General features: G+C 38.4%; 2 protein-coding genes across 6 annotated transcripts in view; both read left to right on the top strand.

The window, feature by feature from the left end:
* Nucleotides 1-10546, top strand: part of cdc73 (cell division cycle 73, Paf1/RNA polymerase II complex component, homolog (S. cerevisiae)) — a 29764-nt gene extending 19218 nt beyond the window's left edge. Inside the window, exons 12-17 of the mRNA XM_020650648.3 lie at nucleotides 1222-1257; nucleotides 1404-1491; nucleotides 2324-2485; nucleotides 9152-9252; nucleotides 9492-9633; nucleotides 9772-10546. Of these exons, the coding sequence (XP_020506304.1) occupies nucleotides 1222-1257; nucleotides 1404-1491; nucleotides 2324-2485; nucleotides 9152-9252; nucleotides 9492-9633; nucleotides 9772-9808 (566 nt within the window). The 3' untranslated portion in view covers nucleotides 9809-10546. The remainder of the gene's footprint in view (nucleotides 1-1221; nucleotides 1258-1403; nucleotides 1492-2323; nucleotides 2486-9151; nucleotides 9253-9491; nucleotides 9634-9771) is intronic.
* Nucleotides 10547-14919: 4373 nt separating this feature from the next.
* On the top strand, nucleotides 14920-24040 carry LOC109997162 (complement factor H-related protein 1). Of its 5 annotated transcripts, none has more exons than XM_065953837.1 (12): nucleotides 14924-15565; nucleotides 15663-15842; nucleotides 17604-17783; nucleotides 17919-18110; nucleotides 19082-19168; nucleotides 19390-19467; nucleotides 20211-20255; nucleotides 20458-20514; nucleotides 22358-22519; nucleotides 22621-22779; nucleotides 23571-23596; nucleotides 23750-24040. In XM_065953837.1, the coding sequence occupies exons 1-12, from the start codon at nucleotides 15508-15510 to the stop codon at nucleotides 23759-23761; spliced, it is 1236 nt and encodes a 411-aa protein (XP_065809909.1). In that variant the 5' UTR covers nucleotides 14924-15507; the 3' UTR covers nucleotides 23762-24040. The 5 variants fall into 5 exon arrangements, with proteins under 5 accessions (XP_065809913.1, XP_065809909.1, XP_065809911.1 ...); XM_020651555.3 differs by having other exon boundaries at nucleotides 14933-15565; nucleotides 20211-20297; XM_065953839.1 differs by lacking the exon at nucleotides 19082-19168 and having other exon boundaries at nucleotides 14926-15565; nucleotides 20211-20297.
* Nucleotides 24041-24562: the final 522 nt, after the last annotated feature.

Genomic DNA, 24562 nt, shown 5'->3' with positions numbered 1-24562 from the left:
TGTTGTTCAGCAAACTAGTAAAAGTCAATCACTAAACTCTTTACAGTCATTATCCTCTGAATGCTCGGCCTGACTGACATGGGGGTGCTGTCCCGTCTGTGGGTGCAACGTTTCTCTCTCAGCGCTGCCTGTCGAATGTTAATGTTGCAAAGCTGTCTGCGTTTGTCAGTCATTTTGATCTCACACCTTTAGCTCAATCCCACTCTCTCACTCTCTGACCAACTTCAATACTGTGTGGATGAAAATATTGTGACATAAAAATCCAGAGACCAGATCTATGCAAATCATTTTGCAATTGACACACAGCTGGACTTTGACACGCATCTTATGTACACGTCTGTTTCATAGAAGATGTGATAGATAGATAGATGTGTGAATGAAAGGGGCTTCTGTTTTAATGAAAAGAATCGCATGTCCGTCTCACTCTCAGCACATACTGACCCGAGATGCTCTCATGTAGCTTTGATATGGAGGAAACAAAACAGCCTGCGTGTGTTTTTGTGGGATGAATGAACTGTCTGGTGGACTGTGAATCTTTAGATGTTATTTAAATAATTCAAGCTTTTTGCATCAACCATCTACAGTTAATAATTTCTAAGCAGTCACTTAGTTTTACATTCAGACAAAGAATTCATTTTGTGTCAGAGTTATGGCATTTTAGGAGTAATTAAAGCTCTTTTTATTAGAGCTGGGAATCTTTGGGTTTCTCACAACTCAAGATTCTTGGGGTCACGGTTCGCTTGAGAATCTATTTTTGATTCAAGACGATTCTTTATTCACGAATCACGATTCAAAGTCTGTTTTTGAATTAGTTCATACTTCAGGATCTCCTCCAGTCATCTGTGAGACTGGCTGAATGTCTTGTTGCTCTATTTGGCATTCTACTGAGTTGAAGAGCGAGCCTTAGCACTTAATGAAGTGACCGATTAGCCAAAATTCGATTTTTGGAAGTTATGAATCTATTTCAAATCTCACAAGATAAGAATCTCGATTTTTACATGAATCGATTTTTTTTTTTTTTTTTCCCCAGCTCTGCTTTTTATCCCTATACAGTTTAAAAATAATTTTGCCCCATAAACATCAAGTATGAATAATTACAGTTCTAAATTAAAGTCATAATAACAGTATAAAGCTAGAAGTTTTGTATATTTAGCCTGCTCTGTGTAGAATGAATGTAAGCAACATCTGTGTAAATGTGTCTCGTCTTTTTTTTCCTCACAGTATCACAAGCCAGACCTCCACCAAATCAGAAAAAAGGTAAACCTTCCACTCAGCCTTGGTTTTTGGCAGTCATAATATCAACAATATATAACCCAATAGAACGTTGTCTTTTCACTAACATGCCTTTATTTGACTGATCTACCGCATGTTTTTAAGACCTCTTATTACAACATTCTTTTTAGGTTCACGGACGCCAATCGTCATCATCCCCGCCGCCACCACCTCACTTATTACTATGCTCAATGCCAAGGATCTTCTGCAGGATCTAAAGTACGTTAACGTGCCTGTTGAAATGTTTGAATGATTGTTTTTGATCTATTTTTCTGTTACTATTCAAAGAACCACAGGTAGAGCGTCTTATTTGACTATTTGTACCATTAATGACACAGTCAACTTATTATTTTCACACTAGTTCAGTCACGAAAAGTCAAAGTTGTCTCGTGAGTAGAAAAATCAAAAGGGTGAATATTGAATTACTGGGTTAGCATCAAGAGTGAACCACACCCAGTGCTTTCAATGGGGAAAGATAATTGAAGGCGTGGAAGAGTCAAGCCTGCCTGATAAAATGATCCACCGACTTAGATTAGTTTTAAAATTGACTAAGTTGTTGGTTTCCTTCCCATGAACTCAGTGCACATCATGACTAGATACACTCAGTTGCACATTTAGCAGCCCAGAAAGAAAAGATAGGAAACTTTAAACGCTTCTTTTTTTTTTTTTTTTTTTGCAGGCTGTGACTTTAAAAGGGGGGAAAGAAACACAGAAGATCTACTGTATAACAGAGCATCTTTCTCTGAAACATTTCAACAGATTAACACTCCTTAAATCACCTTTAAACCAATCAGAAGCACTAAAGAACAAAAGCTCAAACTCTATTGAAAAAATACTGAACTGAATGTCTTATTTTCTGAAGGCTAATGAGGAGGGAGTTGAGTGAACTCTTGGTGAAATGTAATGAAACTCTCCATGTGTACATGTGTGCTGGATTGAGTTTATAAACTGAGAGACAGTAGAAAACTAAAGATCGAAAAAGGTCTAAACTTCAGGTGTATTATGATGGGTATCATCTGTTTAAAGTGTCATCTCTTTGTGGACCTACCAGGTTTGTTACTCCAGAGGAGAAGAAGAAGCAAGGTATTCAGCGGGACAATGAAGTTCTGCTTCAGAGGCGCAAAGATCAGATCCAGCCGGGTGGCACAACACTGAGTGTCACTGTCCCGTATCGAATCATCGACCAGCCTCTTAAACTGGCTCCACAGGACTGGTGAGCATATTTCAAGCATAGTTTACCAGTGCCAGCAGGGCTGACGTGACTTAATTATTTGTAATTCAGGGTGTGCAGTAAAATATTCTGTGTTTATTAAACTGATATAAATAGTTAACTAACAAGGTTTAAAGGGAACTTCAGAATATGCTTATCTCTGTGATTCCTTTATACATCAGGGTACCCAAGAGGGTCTTTAAAGTCTCCAAAAGTCTTCAAATGAATATTGTTGAATTAAGACTTAAAAAGTGTTGAATTTGGTTGGATTAGAATTACATTCAGTTTATAAAGGTTGTTATTTTCTTGTTGTCTTGCATAGGTTTACATACTGTAACATAATGAGTGTTATGTGTTTGTGTATTGTATGAGGGTGGCCAATGATATCAGGGTTTTTCCTGCATAGAGAATTCTTTGGCGCCCCCCAAAGAGGTTTTACCCAAGGAAAATCCCGAACACCAAAAGGAAAAAAAAGACGATTCAAATTGCAATTTAAATCCTCTCTGAATGTATGTTAAAAATATCAATACATCAAACGACTGATGAACAAGCAGAACATAAACTTAAATATGACGTCTCTGACTTCTAGTAGTCATCTCCCCTCTCATCCGTTTACGCATGTGGCTCGCGTTGGAAAGCCAGCTGATTGACGATTTGTTTCTTTTGACTGGTTCATGACGCTCCGCTGACACCCACAAGTTGATTTTCCGTTTGGCGAGTTAATTTCAAAGAGTAATGCTCTTCATGGCGGTAAATATTTATCCCAACAGTCATGTTAAATCTATACTAAACCGCGTATGATGTAGCTGCGGCTACTTGTCCCTGCTCCTCTGCTGTCTGCAGACGGGTCATCAGGGGCGGGGGGGGGGGGGGGTCATACCGAGACGAGACACACCAACATACATGGCTGCAAACGCACACACACCGGAACGCCAACCACCGCGCGCACCTGTTTACTTCTAGTGCAACTGTGCAACAGAACACGGTTAATCCGCTATCCGTATGGACCGAGTCGGGAACGCACGTTCAACTTTTCTCCGTTCACTTCTGCTTTCATCAACAATCAACAACTTAACAATCGTAACATCAGCCAGCTGTAGTCTTTGAACTTCTCCACACAGACTGTCAAACAGCGCTGCGTTATAGCCAGCAAATATTTTTATTATTTCTCAATTTCCTGATCTGATCAAATTATCCAAATTATCTGTGACTTAAATCTGTGATTATTTGACATAATACCTTAACTCAAATAAATGTACTTAAACAAATGTGTGTAAAAAAAAAAAACACTTTAAAGGAAAAGAGCAGCCATCATAGGTAGAGGGTGAAATGAACTGGCAGGATGTGACCTTCCCTCTCCCAATCTCATTGCATCCCTCTCCCTCAAAATCCCTCTCCTCCCCTGTTTCACTGTTGCAACAAAAACAATTCTTTACCAGATGTAATTGGGGTTTCAGTAACTTAACTTTCTAAAATGGTCAGAAATAACAGGAAATGCACAGATTTCTGTCAAATAAGATAATATAGACTCGTAGACTGTACTGTAATACGCGGGTCGAACGTTTACTACAGCGCGTATAGTCACCCCCCAAAGGCCCATTCTGAGCCAGAGAAAACCCCTGGATATGCAGGTGAAATAAACTTTACAGGAATGGAATTCAGACGGGCTGGTTTTCAAAAAAGGGACAGTTTTCTCAGCCTTCAGGGTGAAAGAGTGTCACTTCATTTCATAGTGTAAGAAAATGACACTGACTCCTAACTGGAAGAGATGTATTTTTCTCTGCGAGTCTGCTCTTTTTTATATTTGAACAGTGAATGGTTGCTACGTCTGCTTCCGATGGCTCCCTCCTTGTATGTAGGAAGAGTTGTCTGCTTGTGTAGGTTTTATTCTTCAGCGGTTCTTCTTTGTGGATGTACCAACGCTACCACTCATTGCGTACGGGCGTGTCCAGAGGGGTGGCATGGCAGTCCCTTGAAATCTGATTGGCCAGGTGCCATCTCAAGAATCCTAAACTGTCATTGGCTATTTGCCCTGTCAGAGACGTGACTATTGTAACAAATATTATATGTATTTATCTCCAAATATTAATGTAGCACATTCTTGTTTGTTTATACTTTAAATTGTAGACAAATACTCGTCTATTTCATTTAAGATCAGTGATTAAGACAGTGATGCACACTGTCTTACTGAACTTACTGGCAATGTGAGAGGACCAAAACATTTCAATTAATGTATTTTTTCAAGCAAGACATTGTGCAGGAGTTTGAATGCACTTTCTTTAGTGTTGTAACTTGTGTCTTTATTGATTTGTGTGTTTGTGCCACCCCTGCATGAGTCAGTCCCCCAGTTGGGCCACCCCAGTCAAAAAGTCTGGACACGCCCCTGTCAATACGGCAGATCACGTTTTACAAATCACCCCGGTGTTATCCATTTAAAACGCTCTGAATTGGTTTCCCTCTCGGCTGTTTTGTTTCGTCACGCATAGCTGTGTTTGCAACAATTTCCTAAAGAATCCATCTAGCATGGCTGTTACACCCAAACCACCATCCAATACACCAGGTAAACTTTTGCTGAGTGGGAGAGAATCACTTGTTAAAATAAATTAATGACTATTTAATTTAAGCAGTGAATTAAGACATTCTTGATCTATTAATTATCGATGCTCGTAGAGCGATAATGAAGTTTCGATTAAATTGTGCTGCTCTATGATCCAGACAGAGGTCCCACGTAGCACTTCTCAACATCAGTGCTTTTGTTTTGGCTCTATGAAACTGTTATTTCCCGATAAAAGGCACAGGTGGTTAGACATGTCCCACAAGGAAGACTGAGTCGGCACACCAGACGCTGCTCCGATTCACATTTAAAGAGTAACTAAACCCTAAAACCACTTTTTTCAACCATAAACCTCTGTATTTGAGTATTAAGTAGTGTTATGGATCAATCCAAGTCCCAATCTCGACATTTGAGTACAAAGTATTTAAATTTGAAATATTGTGATAGAAATGTGCATAGTGTCTGCCCTTCCGTGTGGAGTACAGTAGTACGTAGGAGTGAATTACTACGTCACCAAACCTATAAAAGCCTCGTCACCCGACTCGGCGAACTGTGGGGACTCGAGTGTATTTGTGTGTGTGGGGCAAACATTGTATCATGTTGCGGCTGATAACGGTGCGAAAGGAGTGCGTGGGCGTGTCTTACCCCCTGCCCCCCTCCCTCTCGAAGTTGATACACTGACATTCTAAATTAGTGATGGGAAAAGCAGTTCTTTTCAGTGTACTGAATCAGTTCAGTAAAGTGATTCGTTCTGAAGATTCGTTCACCGAGTCGTTCAGTACTTCTCTGCAGCTCTGTCTGTGAATCAGAATTTAATGAAACACGGCCGAACGTTTAGTTCTGCTCGCGATCGTACTGAGAACAGCCGGTGGTGAATAATAAGCCAATGAGCTGAGCATTTAGTTGGATAAAGCTACAGTTTGCAAAAAAACAATCACATTTATTTTCCCCGACCGTTCTGTTCAGTACAAGAAGAGGAAGAGAGAACGAAACACTGACTGAACGTGAACGAGCGAGACTGCGAGTCACCAGCTTCAGACACACACACACACACACACACACACACACACACACACACACACACACACACACACACACACACACACACACACACACACACACACACACACACACACTGTACTGACTGAAACACGATCGTTAGTGGATATTAAAACAGCTGAGTGAAATTGAGTTGGATATAAAACCCTTTTGCAAACTGACAGCAGCTATAAAAAGCACATACATTTTCGCGACACCTAAATGTTAAATAATATATTTTCTACTTCCTCAATTTTGGAGACATGAGGGAGAATTAGGGGCGGGCTTTAGCGACAAAGAGTCGGGGGGGGGAGAAAGATGTGGTATCTGACCTCAGCTGTGTAGCTTTAGTCAGTCTGTGTTGAGAACATTGTCAACAGTTATTTTCATGTATGTCAGCTAATATTATTGTGGTTTTGTACAGTATGTATTTGACTGTGTTAAAATGTGAACTTGTGACTTTTATAACTAGTGATGAACACTTAACAGTGACCTGTTGATTTTCTTCTTGACTGAGCATTTTATTTTGTCTGTAATGGAAGCTGCTAAAAGCATCAGTCAAGGTTCATGGCTGCTATATTCAGTGACTCTTACCCTCTTAACATCTGCATTCTGGGAGATGTTTTAGGGTGCCAAAGTGTAAGAGGAACACGTAGTGGTGGGCGATATAACGATCGCACTGAAGGATTTTAACTTGCTGATCGTAGAACCGGGCTAATGTGTTTATTCTATGATGCTGCAGTTTATGCTCCGACACAGTCTCTTATAGGGATTACACTAAACGACGTTACAAAGCAGCAGGCAGGTGAGAGTGAGTAACCGTGGTGACTGTCTGTCTGTCAAAATTGAATTGAATTAAACTCTTCTGTCAGTAAAACTTACTTTGATTGTAAGAGCCAATATGCAAATTATTGATTAATACTAAATATCTAGTTAAAAATGATTAAAATCTAATAACAGTAATTTCATGTAAATTCATAACGTTTAAAATTGTTTTAAAGGCATAATTTAGTCATTTATAAATGATAAAAAGGTTATTTATGTTTTTGGATGTTTATGTTATGACAGCACTGCGTAGTTGAAGTTGTGACGGATGTGACGTAAGCAGTTTGGAGTCCAATATTGATGGAAGCCACACAGTTTTTTGACCGTGCGTTAGACCGTTTGTTAAACCTGTATTTTATTTTAAAGTTTTTTCAGTAAACCTTTTAAAACGAAGGAAAGCTGTCCTGTCTTTTCGCTCGCGTTGCAAATACTGTGAGTTGACTCCAAAAAGTGGTACAGAGGACGAAGAAAGAGACGGAGTGCCACTACTTTGATCATGTGTCACAGAATGAACACATTCTGTATTATGTTTGATTATATATAAACTAAACTAAAGTTATCCCAATGATTTCATTAAAAAACAACAAAGGCTGCAGAGCCTGTATGAAGCTCCAGCTGTAGGAACTCTGCAGGGCTAAAATAGAACAGAAACACAAGAACTCGAAGTCTACATGTTTTTAAATGAATGCATCACTGCGTGAAAATGTTCCTGATGAACACAAAAAGAGGACACATAACTAAATCATAATTTCAAAGTGGTGAGGAAAACCTTCAAATTGTGCATAAATATTGAGGGAAAGACATTTCTGTTGCTAAAGATGTTCAATTAATCAATCAAACTTTATTTATATAGCACCTTTCAGACAAATTAAATTGCAGTTCAAAGTGCTTTACAAGAGTGCAGAAAAGTTATTGACAAAAAGTAGTTTATAAAATCATTGAGACTAATGCACACCAATAAGAATTAAATATGTATAGAAATAAAAGAAAAGAAAATACGACACATAAAAGCAACAAGATATTAAAATAAATACGTAAGAGGAAAATATTTAAAATTGTGGTAGGATAAAAAAGACAATACAGTAATGTTAAGATTTGAATTGATATAAAACACTGTATAAAAGCCAGACTGAATAAATGAGTTTTAAGACTGCGTTTAAAAATCTTGATATTCTGGGCTCCTCTCAGATCCTCAGGAAGGTTGTTCCACAGTCTCAGGGCGTAACAGCTGAAAGCAGCATCGCCAAAGGTTTTTGTCCTGCTCTGTGGAACAACTAAGAGAGAGGAACTGGAGGATCTGAGGGGCTGTGCTGGTTCATAAACTAAAATCATATCTGATAGGTAGTCTGGTGCAAGGCCATGTAATGCTTTATAAACTAATAAAATAATTTTAAAATCAACACGAAAACTAACAGGCAGCCAGTGTAAAGATTTTAAAACAGGTGTGATGTGTGCTCTCCTTCTGGTCTTTATCAGTACTCGTGCGGCAGAGTTTTGTAGTAGCTGTAGCCGATTTATTGTGTTTTTAGGAAGACCAGAAAGGAGAGCGCTACAATAGTCCAGCCTGCTGGTAATAAAAGCGTGCATTAGTCTCTCTGTTTGGCTCAGAGAGAGAAATGTTCTGGGTGAGACCTCCAGACCTCCTACAAAGATGTTTTTCAAATAGATTAAACTTCAGCTTCAGCACAGTTTTTGTGCATTTAAAAACATTATACAGGGAAATAGTTTTGGTTGAACTGGTCAGTAACTTACAAATTTGTCTAAAGATCAGTATGAAAAAAAATCGTGGTAAAATCGTGATTTTGCCCCAAAAAAATGTGTGATATGATATTTTTCCCATATCGTCCACCTCTAGGAACACGTACAAACACTCTGTCATTCCTCACTCCATATCGGTGCTAAACAACCAGCAGAGCGGAGGCGGGCCACCCCCCTCATTTTCAATCTTTACCTGACCTGGGCTGCACATGGAATGTTCATAGACAATCTCCTTCCATTATTTATATATTTGTGTCACTCCTGCACTGTGATTACCGAAGCGCAGAGTATCTGAAGAAATAATAAGCTATGTACAAGCAGAAGGAATTAAATAGATGAACATTATTAACAAAGACAGAGGTGCATCATGAAGCTCTGAATGTCATCTTATGTCACTTTGGAAGTTTTCTCACAATTCTGTATTTTGTAATCTGCTGAAATCTAAAACTTGTTTTTTTCTTTTCTCAACAACATGTAAATGTTTTGTGCTACAGGGATCGAGTGGTGGCCGTGTTTGTGCAGGGTCCTGCCTGGCAGTTTAAAGGCTGGCCGTGGCTGCTGCCTGATGGATCTCCTGTCGACATTTTCGCCAAAAGTGAGTCAAACAGAATGTTGTGTTTTTTTTATAAATGCCATTTTTGAAGCCAGGCATCAGCTTGTGTTTGAAAAGAATGACAACATGGCTGCAATGATGTGTGATGAAGTGTCAGAAGTTACAATCACTCCTGTGTGTAAAGGCTTTATTTCCAACTCATCTCAAAAACAGACCTTCACAGACATGCCCTCAACCAGCATTCATCTTTTTAAATGTTTGTGTGCCTGTTTCCCCTCCAGTCCGAGCCTTTCATCTGAAGTACGATGAGGCCAAGATTGACCCAAACGTGCAGAAGTGGGATGTAACTGTGCTGGAGCTGAGCCGCCATCGCCGCCATCTGGACCGGCCTGTCTTCCTGCGCTTTTGGGAAACCCTGGACAGGTCTGCCTTTACTCTTGTGCATGTTAACATACATATTACATGTTTAGTCTACTCTGATGCTGTTTCTTGTCATATTAAAGTTAGTAATCATCAATTTGCTCTAACTTACCTTTCTGCCTCCTCTTTCTCGTTGATCAGATACATGGTCAAACACAAATCTCACCTCAGGTTCTGAGCCCAGTCCACAGCATCCATCCCCTAAAAATCCTACAACTAAATTCAGCAACCTTCCAACTCTCCTGGGTCCTCGTCCTGCCGAGGTAGCTCCTCTCATAAGAGCGGCCATCGCAGTTTCCAATATTTTAACAGGAGGAAGAGAGCAGATGATCCTGCAGACTTCCTCACTTCCTCACTTCCTCTGGAACTCCTATGGGGGTGGTTGTGGAAATGTTGCTCTGGACAGTGAAGAGGACATTTTTGTTTTGTTGTAATTGTTTTCTAATGATTTCATGTAGTTATACAAAAATACCATTTTCTATAAAAACATAATGTGGAAACAATTTAGCTGATTTAAGGCAACATAAAGGGGTCTTGGGATGAGGAGGGTTATGTTTTTTGTCCAGTTATTGTCAGTGAATTTAACTCTGTCGATTGAGAGGAAACAGCAAAATGACTCTCAGTACAGACACAAGATTTCATTTACACTTATTTTCTGTTGTTGGGGTGTTTGTGGTCTGAATGTACATAAATGTATGTTAATACTACAGAAAAAGTACTCGGTATGACGATCACAGTCAGGCAGTCTGTTCCTAGCTCAGTTTCTGACGGATCAGCACATCTCATGGTCGTTCAGTGACCCTGTTAAAGTGTTCTTTTTCTTCTTTGTTGGTGTTGTGCTAGAGGAGACAACAGATGGAAGATTTTTCTTTAAGGCATTATATGGAAATAGACAATAAAGCCTCGAAGAAACAAATATTCATGTGTTCTTTATTTTAGACTTTTCACTTCATTAAGTGTTATATTAATTTGACTCTCCGTCCATCCCATAATAATTAAATCAATATCTTTGAAACACTTGATCAGATTCAAGATCCCCAAACCAAAATGCGAAGTGATATACATAACTACAAAAATGCAATAACAAGAGCTGGAGCACATATACAGTTGCAGGAAATTGGAATTTCCTAGTTTTCTGATTAAATTGGTCATAAAATGTGTTCTGATCTTCATCTAAGTCTCAACAATAGAGAAACACATAAGAGAAAAAAGGCACAGCATACCAACATCAAAACCTCATCCCAACTGGGTTGTATGGTGGAGGGGGCATCATGGTTTGGGGCTGCATCAGGGCCTCGACAGATTTCTATCATCGACGGAAAAATGAATTGCCAAGTTTATCAAGACATTTTGCAGGGAAACTTAAGGCCATCTGTCCACCAATTGAAGCTCAACAGAAGATGGGTGATGCAACAGGACAACAACACAAAGCACACAAGAAAATCAACAACAGAATGTCTTCAACAGAAGAAAATACGCCTTCTGGAGTGGCCCAGTCAGAGTCCTGACCTCAACCCGATAGAGATGCTGTGGCATGACCTCAAGAGAGCAGTTCACACCAGACATCCCGGGAATATTGCTGAACTGAAAAAGTTTTGTAAAGAGGAATGGTCCAAAATTCCTCCTGACCGTTGTGCAGGTCTGATCTGCAACTACAGGAAACGTTTGGTTGAGGTTATTGCTGCCAAAGGAGGGTCAACCAGTTATTAAATCCAAGGGTTCACATACTTTTTCCACCCTGCACTGTGAATGTTTACAATGTTGTGTTCAATAAAAACATGAAAACATATAATTGTTTGTGTGGTATTAGTTTAAGCAGTCTGTGTTTGTCTGTTGTTGTGACTTGGATGAAGATCAGAACACATTTTATGGTCAATTTATGCAGAAAACTAGGAAATTCCAAAGGGTTCACGTACTTTTTCTTGCAACTGTAACTACAGGGCCGACAGACAAAATAAAATGATATCATTTGAAATCTTGCCCTAAATGTTTCCAACAAAAACATTGACTGAACCTCAGTCCTTAACTTGAAGCATAAACAGTAGAAAAAGGAGACTAAAAAGCTGTTCACCCTGACTGTTTTCAAAGCTGCAATTTACAATTAAATAAAGGTTCAAACACCAAGACTCGCTAAATCTCATTCATCTAAAGTGTTTTGAGGCATTGCACAGAAGAAAGTGCGACTGCCAGTTCGACGATGACTCCACTATGGAAACTTAAAAAATAGTCTTTCAAACTGAATTACTGAGAAATGAAGCCAAAGCAGGAGTGCTAAAAACTTCTGTTGCTTGAGTGTCAGCTTAAAACTGGCTTCAAGAGACATGGAAATTACACACCCCATTCAAAAACATCTGTTTTGACTGTACAGCTTAAGTTTGCATGTTTACAGCCTGGTACAAATTGTCTTCCTCGGCACCCACTGTACACAAAAAAAGCCAGTCCCACTCTCTCCTCACAATATGGTCACTTCTTGCTCCAGGAGTAACCTAAGAGTGATGTCATGGTGACTGGGTCCATTTGTTATATACCGTTAAAATGGTGGATTTTGTTTGTTATTGAAAAATGAACAGTTTATCTATAATCTGACAACATCAGAGTGTATCAGTACTGCTCAGTCCTCACAGAGTGTTTAATTTGCCGCTTAAAAAGTAAAGATGTCAAATAAGTAAGAAATATGAAACACTGACACAAAAGAGTGTCTTCATTACTTCTTCCTTTGGCGGACCAATTTTCAATTCCCTGCAATGTATTGGTTGTACAGCAGAAGGAGTAGGAAGAGAATCAAGGAAGAAGGAAGATGTGGCGAAGCAAGACAGATGATGAACGAGGGGGGGGGGGGGGGGGCGAAAAAAGAAGGAAATTGGCAACAGAGCGTCCTCATCAATCAGCTAGGGCAGGATGAGATTAGTAAAGCAGACAGTGGAGGGAGAAATCAATACAGACCTCTGCAGAATGAGGGTCTCTGTGTCACACAAGCAAGAAGAAGGAAAGGCATTCAAATCTCTCCCCCCTTTTTTCAACCATTTGTCACTTTCTGCGGTCAATGAAGAGGGAGATCCAGTACTCTTGTGGTTCTGATTTTGGTCTCTGCTGGGGTCTTGTTAAGTACAGAGAGACCATGCTGCCCTGGAGGGGAATTTTATAACTGGAGGGCAATCCTGGCACTGCCACAATATATGGTCAGTATTGAATATAAAGTAAAAAAGCACAGAAACAACAGAAAATCTGCAAATAAAGTACATTTTTCTTAATATGACAAAACTGAAATAAAAAACAGGATTACAAACTACTTGACTCACATTGGCTCTCAATGGTCAGTGATCTTTCAGAATATACGGAGGCCTTGAAGGCTTGTGTAACAACATTGGATGAAATATAAAATTGATAGCACAATATTTCATAACCACATTAAAGAAATAAACAAATATAAAACCTAACGGTAATACAGAAAGCTTGAATTCCTCCATAACTTCTGAAATCACCCGTTTGATCTGTATGAAGAAATATGTGATAGACCTTCAAATATGTTAAATATTCTAAAATCAGAAAAGCTGCTCTTTAGGGGAAAAAAATGACATAAACTGTTAAACTGATTGAAGTCAAACTCATCTTCATGGGACTTCAGGAAATTGGAGGCAGCTAGAATCACAAAGGGAAATCAGATGATTAGATGCCAACTCAAAATAACCAACCTCCAATATTATACAAAATTAAGCTGGGGTGGTTAGTCCAGTTGCTACTATCCCCATTCATGTTTCCCCTCACTCATCCAAATCCAAATTGATATCAACTCATTGGCTTGAAGCAGTAATTTATTATGGCATCTAAAGTGCTTTGGAAGAGAACCATGGCCTCAGACTTGGAGGCTCTAACTCTCATCCTGATTGCTGCAAACTCAACTTCAAACTGCCCCAGATGAGAGGCCACTGTCAGGGGGCATCTACACAGGGAACGTGCATGACTGTGCAAAGAATATGAACTCCAATTTTAGTTATGCTACTGTGTTCCTATCGAATCCATACTGCTTGTTAACTGGAAGAGCAAACTCCTGTGACCCCTCCAGAACCCCACAGGTTGAAGTTCTGGTCCATTGTTCAAATCAAATGGACATCTTTTCCAACGCCTAGGAATAAAGGCGCCCCTGTAAGCTCAATAGTGTAATACCCAGATAGAGCACACCTTCCTGTCCTTCTGTTTCAAAATGGGAACCACTCCCATCAATTTACAGGCACCGTACCAGACCTCCATGTGACACTGAAGAGATGTGTTAGCAAAGAGAGCCCAACACACTGTCAGGAGCATTCTCCCTGCCACTGAAGAACACTTTGACTACCTCAGAGACCACTGTCGAAGATGGTTGAGACTTCCACTGGATCTTTGAAATGTGCCACTTCATCAGATGGCATGCTACTTTGGTTCAGTTCTTCCTTTTAAGTGTTTTTAACACAGTTCAACATCTTCAGACAGCAGCTCTCCAACCCTGCAGAAAACAGCAGTAAACAAGCCCTGCTTTCCTTCCTTGGTTCTTGAAACTGTAAGAACTTCCTTGAGGTCAGCCAAAACCCCCTATCCATAGCCTCCCAGCCTCTTCCCACACCCAGGTTTTAGCTGGAGTCTTCCGGGCCCATATGGTGCTTTTCTGCTGGGCTATCTGAGTCTGAAAGATTTCTTCAGATTCAATGGCTGCTGTCATAGCAGGCACCAACACTTACTGAGAGCCAAAAGAAAAGGGGCTCAAGCTCCTGTCTTGCCTTCTCTCCTTAATACTTTTGTCCTGGCAGATGAAGTATGCCATCTAGCTGTACCTGACCTTACTTTTATGACATTGTAATGAAACATATTTGATGTCAAGAGAAAAAAAGACATTTGTGAGACTTTTCTCATCTGGATAATCATTCACTACATGGCCAAGTCTGCCCTCCAATACCTAACACCATACACTATATTTCTACTGTTCAGTCACATGTTTAAAAGTGGATGAAAGAGGTGCAGAGCACAGGGAGATCCAGCAAGTTGGCTCACAGACCTACAAGGAGACTCAAAGGCAATCTTTTTCATAACATCATAATCATCCATAACAATCCATAACAATTCTTGTATTTAAGTGCACAATCTAAAGTATGGTCCCTGTGCTGTGCCAATCAAATCACCTACAAGTATATGTCACAGTTTCCTCTGTGTTACTGCAGGCTAACCTTTGCCCTGGCTGTGTTTGGTATTTCATAATGTAATGCTGACCTCTGATCACAGCAGTCCGGGAAATCATTTGGAAATCTGGACTCTAAACAAATGAATCTCTGTTGTGGTTTGACAAACATGGGAGAAACTAAAACATGCTGCAATGTTTGCTGAATGTTTTAACCGTCAAATGTACTCAATTTAAGTTGAAACTAAAGACTTAAACCACATTTAGTTTGTTATTCAACATCTTTATCATGATTGAATCAGCTTTCAGATTATGACCTTTAAATGTATTTGCGATCTCTCTAAGTTCCCATTGTTTGTATGCACATAGCACAATATGAATATGATGTAATGGTTGTAAAATACTCAATCATTATGACTACATTGATGAAGTATTCTATAAATGTTCATTTCTGTCTTGTAATGATCTTTATATGTCATAACTCTGATTTATGTTAACATTATGATGAGAGACCGGTGTGTTGAACTGTTTTTTAACCCCCGAGTGTGTCTGCAATGTTGTTTGTTTCATTGAATCAGTGTGTGGGCTTGGAGTAATGAGGGGTGTCAGAGTCACAGATACTGACTCTTTACTCCACATTTCTTCACTTTTTGGGGAAGTGCCCTCAACAATCATTAACCTGTTCTGATTTGAAATGGGCTCTTCACTCTAACATTTTTATTCCTGACAAAATGTGGGTGAGATATCTCGGGTTTGTTATTCTTTTCGGCCTTCCAGGAGCACTGCATGGTAAGAACATTAGACTCTATCACCTAACATTTACATTGGTTTTTTTTGTTTTTTATGATGGTGTTGTGCTCTTATTTTTACTCATCTTTTTGTGCAGCTCAGCCTTGTGGCGCTCCAGGCCTTGATGGTGGTTATTTTGTCCCGTTACAAGAAACATATTCTCATGAAATTGAGATAATTTACGCCTGTGATAGTGGACGTAAACCTGCAGTGGAGGGATGGTGGGCAACAAGCACATGTCAAAACGGGGTATGGTCTCCTGAACCGCAATGTATAGGTAAGTGTTTGTTTGAATGAGACACTGAGAGCCTGTAATAGCGCTTGTCATGCTAAACTGTATGTAATGTTCAAGTTTTATGTTTGTTTGTTTTTTTACCTCATGAAGTCATCAATCTTTCAATTTATGAAACTTTAGTCTGAAACGGCTTCCTTTAGCAAATGTTATTACATTTCTTAATGAAACTCTTCTGTGGTGAGCTTTATACTATGTGCATGAAGAAGCAACATTTTCATCCTCTGTCTGTTATATGCATCCAAATAATCACTGAGTTCTTCGTCAAAAGCAGCGTCTAACAGAAATAAACCCAAAAGTAAATGTCACATATTAACATATGTCTTTAACTTTTCTTCAACTGAATGGAGATGTGACATTAACATTCAGTATTGAATTGCAACAACGTTTGCTTGTTAACAAACAAAAAAAAAGTTTATTTTAATTCTGCCCAGCAGGACAATTGATTACATTTCAGTAAATACACAACACAGTTTGAATCCCAAGAACATGTGTATCTTGAGATGAGGTAATTAACTAGTAGTTAGATTATAGATGTCTATATTTTCTCTAAATGTGATAAGAGGACCTGCTGCTATTGTTAGCTTGTTAAAGGGATGTTTTGTGGTGGGGAGGTGCTCAGAGCTAGCTTCTACACGTTGATGAAACTATATAGATATATATTTATATATATGCAGCACCTCTCCTTGCAAAGCTTTATAGTACATTTGACTTAATGTTTGGCCGCTGTTAGTACGTATTTTTTGTGGACATATCTTTAAATTGTGTCAACCATCTCACAGTAATTCTACTTTTGGGTCTGTGAAGCTGTATCCTTATATGGTGAAACATGTAAATTGTAGCAGATCTTTATTTGTGTAAAAGCCAACCATATGTTGTCAACAACTGTTTGCTAGACAGAGAGTCTACATCTGTTACGTATACAAATCAGTGTCATGTCATCTTTATTGTTTTGTAGTGATGTACCCAAATAGAAAGGAATTTGTGGGCTGTACCTTCTAGCAGAATATAAGCAGCACTGTGTGATGAAGACTTTGCCATTTTGCCATTTTGCCACTTTGCCAATGATTGTCAATGATTGTGTGATCTTAGTTAGCATGGGTCAGCGATGGTCTGCACTTTGTCAGCCGTGTGTTGTGTTTCTGTGTTGTCTGACCATGGCTGAATAGATCTAAGATGATCCACAGTCTGTTTCATAATTTCATTTTTGTTCATCTACTACAGAAATAACCCCCACCTAACAGCCGCCCAGTGCAGTTTTACTGTTTTGACTGGATATGTTTTCCCTCTCACATCGTTGTGCTAAAAAGCACACTGAACACTACCTGATATTCATTCAAGAAGGAGACTAGCTCGGCTAACTGCAGGGGAACATAGTGGATGATTTAGTAGCTATATAATCAGCAGTTGGCAGAGAGACCAAGTACAGAGCTAAAGTAGAAATACATTAGTCATTTTCAAATCTCACATTTATTCACTTGTATATAAGAAATAGCCTACAATTGGACAATAAGAATTCAATTCTTGTTGAATTTCTGGTATTCTTGAAAATATTGAATAATAAATCCACAGTAAAGGCAATGGAGCATACATTCAAGTGAAGCAACAGGTTATGCAAATACATTTTTTACTGTCATGAATTCATTGAAATAATACACATGCAGAGAATATTTTAAAAAATAAACAGTGTATAAATCACTGCGACCATGTTCAAATTGTGTTATCATATCTTTCTTTTGCTCTCAGGCGAAGAGGACTGCCTTCCACCTGAGATACCCAACGCAAAATTCAATAAAAAACAAAACAGTTGGTATAACGAAGGAAACACAATAAGGGTAACATGTGACAACGGATATGAGCTGAAGAACAGGGATGCCACAGCCGTTTGTTTGAATGGAACCTGGACCTCTGTTCCTGTCTGTGAGAGTAAGTCTGTCAGATGTATAATACTGTCCATATTAACATTACAGTCTAAATGAATATCATCTTTAAGTTATCTAACCATTTGTTTGAGCTACCACCTTCTGTAATGTGCTTTTTTTTTGTTTTGTTTTTTTACAGTAAGTAACAATACATGTGGTGAACCCCCTCAAATCCCCCATGCAGTCATCATTGGTCAGAAATATCAGGCGAGTTTTGCTGCAGATTCCAAAGTTAGATATAAATGTGAAGATGGATACTCTGTGGAGGGAGCAGAAAGCAAAAAATCCATCTTCTGCATATCCGGAAGCTGGAGTGAACTCCCAAAGTGCAGTAAGTGAACTACGTGCTAGAATTTGCAGAAATAATAATGATAATTAATGCTTAAAAAATAAACAATTGAACTATTGCAAATGATCCAGAGCAGCAACTGTCAAACCAAATCTTAGCAACCATATCTAGGCATGACAGAACTGTCAAGCTTTGGTTTTCTTCGCATGCTGAATTATAGCGCCAGTCTTTTAAAATGAGGATTTGTTTTAAGCCTTTAATTAGAGGTTCAAGACCTTTTAATAGACTCCTTTGGTCCAAGGTGATCTTCAGACATATTCTCGTAAAAAAATGTCAATGGCTGTGATGGATTTCACTTAGTACCAGTGTTTGGGTGCTTTGCAAATGTGTAGTGAGAAATATGGCAACCTATAAAGTGGGCTCCATACCCATAATGCATCACAAATAAAAGGGTACAGCTGAGGATACCAAGCTTAGCAGTATACAGTATACCATCATGCATCGCAATGTATTAAAAAACAAACCCCACAATGACGTAAAAAATGACGCAAAAAAAAGTCACAAGTTATTTCAGAGTTTTACGGTTGAGCTCACGATATAGTCCTATAGTAGTATCAAACTAGTTCAAACTAGCTAGATTCAGCTAATAAAATCTGGTGACAAAATCATTGTTCATTAGATAGAAATGAGAATTCTGTTTTCTGTTCAATTCGTGTGAAATCCAACAAGAATTGTTTTGAGAAATACTCAAAGACTGTCACTGTAAGAAGAAATTTACCATGAAAATACTATGGAAATCTTAAATACAGTATTAGTACATTTTACTGTTATTGTAAACAATAACATGAAGCTGTGTCAGCATTTATCCTTTCTGTGAGACAGGCTACCTGATATGTTGAATTCACAATATCAGATTTGGTTTTCTCTTTTGGTAGATTTGAGAATTGTTGGTGTATCAATTTGTCAAATGTCTCTACAGTTCTCTATTTAATAACTGATGTTTTTACACTTAGGCAGAGGGACCAGACAAAATACTGGACACGGTAGCTCAGTAGAGGTCACCACATCTGCTGGCAGTGGGACGCAAACTGTGGGTGGAGGTAATTTAATTTGGGATATCCTTTGATGTAATCTCTCTTTAGAGTACATACTGTATGTATTAAGTTATTAAGCCTGCTGCCTCTGACACCTGGCCCCAGTTTCCAAAATAAATTGATTTAAAATGTAATATCTTTATCTTGAGTATGACTCCAAATAAATGAACAGATATACAGTCCAAATACATACTGTATATCTGAAGCCTGTTTTTCTTTTTAACAAGGTAGTGGATCTTCAGCTGGAGGAACAGCTGGCGGACACCCTACATCCACAGAAAGTGGGACACAACCTGGGGGTGGTGGTAGGTTATATATTACATTCATTTATTGTATGTGGCTGTAAACTTTCAAGATGGCATGGCATTCAGCCTCATCATTCATTCATATTCATCTCTGCCCATTCTCTGTTTGATATCATTTGTTATGCTGTGATTTTACATTTTATGCACTAACTAGGTAGTTAGGAGGATGTCAGTTTGGGGACCTCAGAATTGCGTCTCTGCTTTTTTATACTACTTTTTTTTGCATCTTTTGGCTTTACTAAATTGTAACTTCAGCAGGCCCCTATGCAGTTTTGCAGATGAGTGTACAGCTGTTAGGATGAGACAATGAACCTCCAAGTATGAGCCCACAATTTGGGAGATTTCTCCCTCTGCTTCAGGAGTGAGTTACTGCTTTAAGCAGGTAGTTCCAATTTCTTGGGTCTTGTTCATGAGTTAGGTTAAAATGGAACCTAAACAGTCCAACACTCTCCTTGAGCTTGGGGTAGTCAGTCAATCTTCATATGTCTCAATCTTTGTATAGTGCCAATTCATTACAAATGTTTTTTTCAATCCACTTCACATAGAGCAAGTCTAGACCTTACTCTTTGTTATAATGACCAAATGAAAAGATCATGGATGAAAGCGTCAAACTTAGTGTCCTCAGCCTTGTGGCAGGACTATGGCTGCTGCTTTTTGTGTCAAAGGCGCAGGCTGAGGTGAGGTGGTTCAGACATCTCATCGGGATGCCATCTTGATCTGATGTTTTAAATGTTTTAACTAAGGCAGAGGAAGTGGGGATGTTGTACATGGTGGACCTACAATTACAGGTACTACATCCACCGGCAGTGGTACACAACCTGTGGACAGAGGTAGGTATATAACCTCTGTATCATTGTGGAATGTACAGTAGCTTTAATAAGTATAGATTTTAAAATGATTATCACATTTAAAAAAAAAAAAATTTAAATGTTAAAAAAAATATAAAAATGACTAATGTTATGTCTTTTGTTTAACTGTTCTCTTTTACAGGATCTTCTACCACATCTGTTTCAAATGACAGAAACAGTAAGCCTGCTTTCATACCAGGTAAATCAATTGACCTCTTAATGTTTTTTGGTGTAACCTTCCCATTTTATTATCACTTTCTTAGAGGTTACAGTAGCAGAAGAGTTGAATTCAAATGGGGGTTCCACAAGGTTCAATACTTGGTCCTCTCTTATTAAGAATGTATATCAACAGGTTTACATTCATTACTTTGTTCCACCCATCTTTATGCGAATTAAGTTCTGTACTGCTTTGTTAACTCTACACACTTAGCCATTGTAAACTTCCAGCAAGCTTTTGATCAATTACAACATGTTTAATCTTGAATTGGTTCTCAACACAATCAAGACAGATCCCTGAGGGTGGGTTTTTATTTGTCCTGAATTATTGTGATGTTGTCAATAGGCACACCTCTGCCACCCCTTTTTCCGCCCTAGATTACAGTAATCATATATCCCCTCATCATTAAACTGGTCTCGTATAGTATTTTCACACATATACAAAACTCCTTTATCCTGCAAGGCCCCAAGTAAAACTTCTACCTGGAGTTGGGATGAGCCAATGTGAGGCTATGGCAGGTAATATTGAGTGGGAGGGGACGATGACTTTTATGATGCATATCCTGCAAAATAAACGTCCATAGACTTGCATGCAACTGCCGCTCAACCAGTGCTATCTGTGCACATGATTTAACCTCTTCAGGATGTTTTCTGTTTGCCAGTATGTTCTTCTGTGCTCTTTTGACGATGTAGGGAGTATGTCTAACTGGGAGTCAATTCAAAACCATGATTACAAACTACTTGGTCTTTGTATGTAACTGTTTTTGTATTTATTCTGGTTTGTTGTACTCTAAAAATCATTAATAAAAAGAACATGCCCCCAATAATTCCATGACATCTACTGCAAATAAGGGTCGAAGGTATGAATGATCAGCTGACATTCAATATAAATCTGTATCAATATAATACAGTTCTTCAGACTGGTTTTGGGATCATTCAGGCAAAAACCCAAAGACTGTAGAAACATAATCCTGGTCCTTCCGACATAGCCCATTAGTTTCTGAAAAGGCATCTTGAAGTCCAATGATAGCATTAGCTATATTGGAAGTGCTATCTCAAGCTACCTTCCATCAATCTAGAAACAGGCAACACGGTAGAGCTTAGGTAAACAGTTACAACGTGTCCACCGTCAGTTAATTCTGCCATACCCCTATATGCAAAATTTATGAATAACTCTTGAGCTTAATACAATCAAAACAGATGAGTTATAAAAAACAATCAAACCCAGTACAGTATGTAGCAATGAATAAATGAGCTATTGATACCAAAAAAGTTTTCTGAAACCAGGCTATGGACATGTTTATTTTTCCTTTAAAAGTGAACATTTTAATATGGGATCCAATGGGGAGTTCTTGTTTTTTTGCAGCCAGGATCAAGTGAACAATCGAGCAACTGAAATTTTTGTGCTTCCACACTGGGGCTACAATTTTTTTTTACACCGGAGCTCGCTCCATGGCTAAAACCTTTGTTCATTACTACATAGACCTGTTTTTTTTTTTTTTTCAGTTCTCAGCAGTGGTACCTCCAGGTTGAGAGTGTATTTCTATAACTGAATGGCGGATGTTGTTGTATTTGTTGGGAAGCCAGTGAGGGATCTGCCTTTATTATGACCTCTTCTGATTGGTTATGGTTTGTGCTTGGGAACAGGTTGCATAGCCGGTTGCAAGCCTTCCACATGAAGATAAAACACATTTGTAAAGATAAGGCTTTATGTAAACAAAATAACAGCCTAACTGAACAGCATTCATCATTTTAAAAAAAGTGGTGAAAAATATTCACTTTACTATGAAACTTTGACCATAATAATCAACCCGTTTTAATTTCAGTCAACGAATGCGGAGTCTCCCCAGTTATTCCAAATGGTGTTGTTGTGCAAACGGAGCGTATGTATTTGAAATACGAATGTAATTCTTATTACACACGAGTGGGACCAGACACTGTGGTGTGTACCAACGATGGCAGATGGTCAGAACTTCCCTCCTGCAAAGGTATACACAAATCAATACCAGTCTATTTATTTTTTAAGCTCTATAAAACATGTTGATCAAACAGAACCAACAGATACTTTTTTATGGTTTTTTTTGTGCAGAGGCTTTCTGTGTCTTGGATCTTGCTCAGTATTCTGGGATTGGGATTAGGCAAACTGGAAAAGAATATATTAAGGAAGGAGAGACGAAGAATGTATACTGTTCCTATTATGACTACGTCATTTTTACTTGCACTCAGGGAAGAGTAACTTATACCCGATGTAAGTACATGCCATCATTTTACAGTCTCCCCCAATGCTTTTAGTTTCATCTTTTTGTCATCAGTTGTATACGAATTGTTGTCTCAAGGATCCAAGTTGATTTAGATCCATTTAACTGTTATAGCTTCAAAAATATTAAATAAAAAAAACAATCCAAACTTCAAAGAGACAATGAAATTTGAATATATATTTATTGATTATTAAATGAATGATGTATTTAGTGGATAAACTTGCAATTTTTTTATTTAGTTTCATTGAATAAAAAGCAAAACAAATTAACCAAATACTCTACTGATAATGACTGCACTAAATTGAATGTGTTATAGAACTCCATTGCTGTCCAACTATTAAAGAGACATAAATTAGCCACACTACGTGACATGTTTCTTAATTAGGATAAGCATGGTCCCTTTATCTTGAGTCAGTCCCATATAACTTTGTATATTTCCTTGTAATAAAAATACATGCTAACACATTCAGTAAAGATATTGTATTTTCATACTTAAGCCAGAAATTATCCTTCATTTCCCATCAGACCCTCACCTTTATCCCTGATATCTAGATAGAGGCTGAAGTCTGTTCCCCTTTGAATTCTAGATGAAAATGAAATCTCAAGCCATTTATTTTTATTCTCACATTTTCCTGTTCCTCAAATGAAACTCAGATTTCTTATTATGTGAGGTAATTATTCATGCCAAGCAGATATTTAAAGAACCAAACTTCAGTAACATAATTTCTGTAAATGAAACTATGTATTGAAACATTCCTTCATTTGCCACTGTTTTTTTTAGGTTGCGAGGCGTATTATCATAACTATGTAAGTGTCAGTCTTTTATTCACTTCTCAAAAGATTACATGATAATTACACGTTTTTGGAGTATCTGACTTAATTTCTTTTTATTAACCTCAGAAGTTTCAGGTTCAATAATAAATTGTAAACATTATAACTAACTGTGTGTTTTCTAACCAGGGAGGCTGCTAAGAAAAAACAGCAGAGGAGCAACTGTAGGACTGTGGGGACTGTGGACAAAAGCCAAGTTGGAGGCTACGGAAATAGCTCCATCAGAAAAAATTAAACTCTAAAACATGTTGACAGATTTGTGTTTTTTAAATTTGTTTTAAACCAGATATTTCCCCCCCTAAAAAACAATTACAAACAAACATTTTTAACAGTCTGCTTTTTCGTGATGATAGTAACTCTGAATGTGCTACTAACATGAACATTACAATATAAAGTTTATATGGCCTACTATAATCTCAATATATTGTCTTGTGTCTTCTTCTTGTGTTGATACACATCAGATGGCATCACAATCAGCCATGATTTATGCAATTATTTAAACCTAATCTGTTGTCTGCTGTGGAAACTCAAAAGGTCTTTGGTGAGAGAAGGCTTAGGTTAAAGACTGATTGAGATGCTGCAGAGCTCTTGATGATCCAACAGATGGCAGTCAGAGTCTGAGCTGGAACTCATAATAAACTGTGTTAGCACAAGGGACCAACAGCCTATATGGAACATTATTATAGGTTTAACTTCATAATCAACTAGTCATCTTTATGATGAACACCCATCTGCTGGGACTAGGTGGTGAGAAAGAGGGTTACAAAGGGAGGCAGAATGAGGGAGATAGATAGACACAGACAAGCAGACAGACAGACTGAGCAGGATATAATATAGAAACACAATGCTGAGAAACTCACACAACTTCACATGATGCTTATGTGGGTATTTCTATACAATGAACACGTGAAGATTTGTTGATCATTTAATGGTCAGGGGAAA

The sequence above is a fragment of the Labrus bergylta genome, chromosome 4 (assembly GCF_963930695.1).
Source record: "Labrus bergylta chromosome 4, fLabBer1.1, whole genome shotgun sequence".
Taxonomy (NCBI): domain Eukaryota; kingdom Metazoa; phylum Chordata; class Actinopteri; order Labriformes; family Labridae; genus Labrus; species Labrus bergylta.
This window is presented reverse-complemented; position numbering and strand designations above follow the sequence as displayed.

Excerpts from the sequence above, each read along its gene's own strand:
- LOC109997162 (XM_020651555.3), top strand. The coding sequence starts at position 15,508 with ATGTGGGTGAGATATCTCGGGTTTGTTATTCTTTTCGGCCTTCCAGGA. Across the intron at positions 20,298-20,457 it reads TACACAACCTGTGGACAGAG|GATCTTCTACCACATCTGTT; the intron begins GTAGGTATATAA and ends TCTCTTTTACAG. Across the intron at positions 22,520-22,620 it reads AGAACTTCCCTCCTGCAAAG|AGGCTTTCTGTGTCTTGGAT; the intron begins GTATACACAAAT and ends TTTTTTGTGCAG.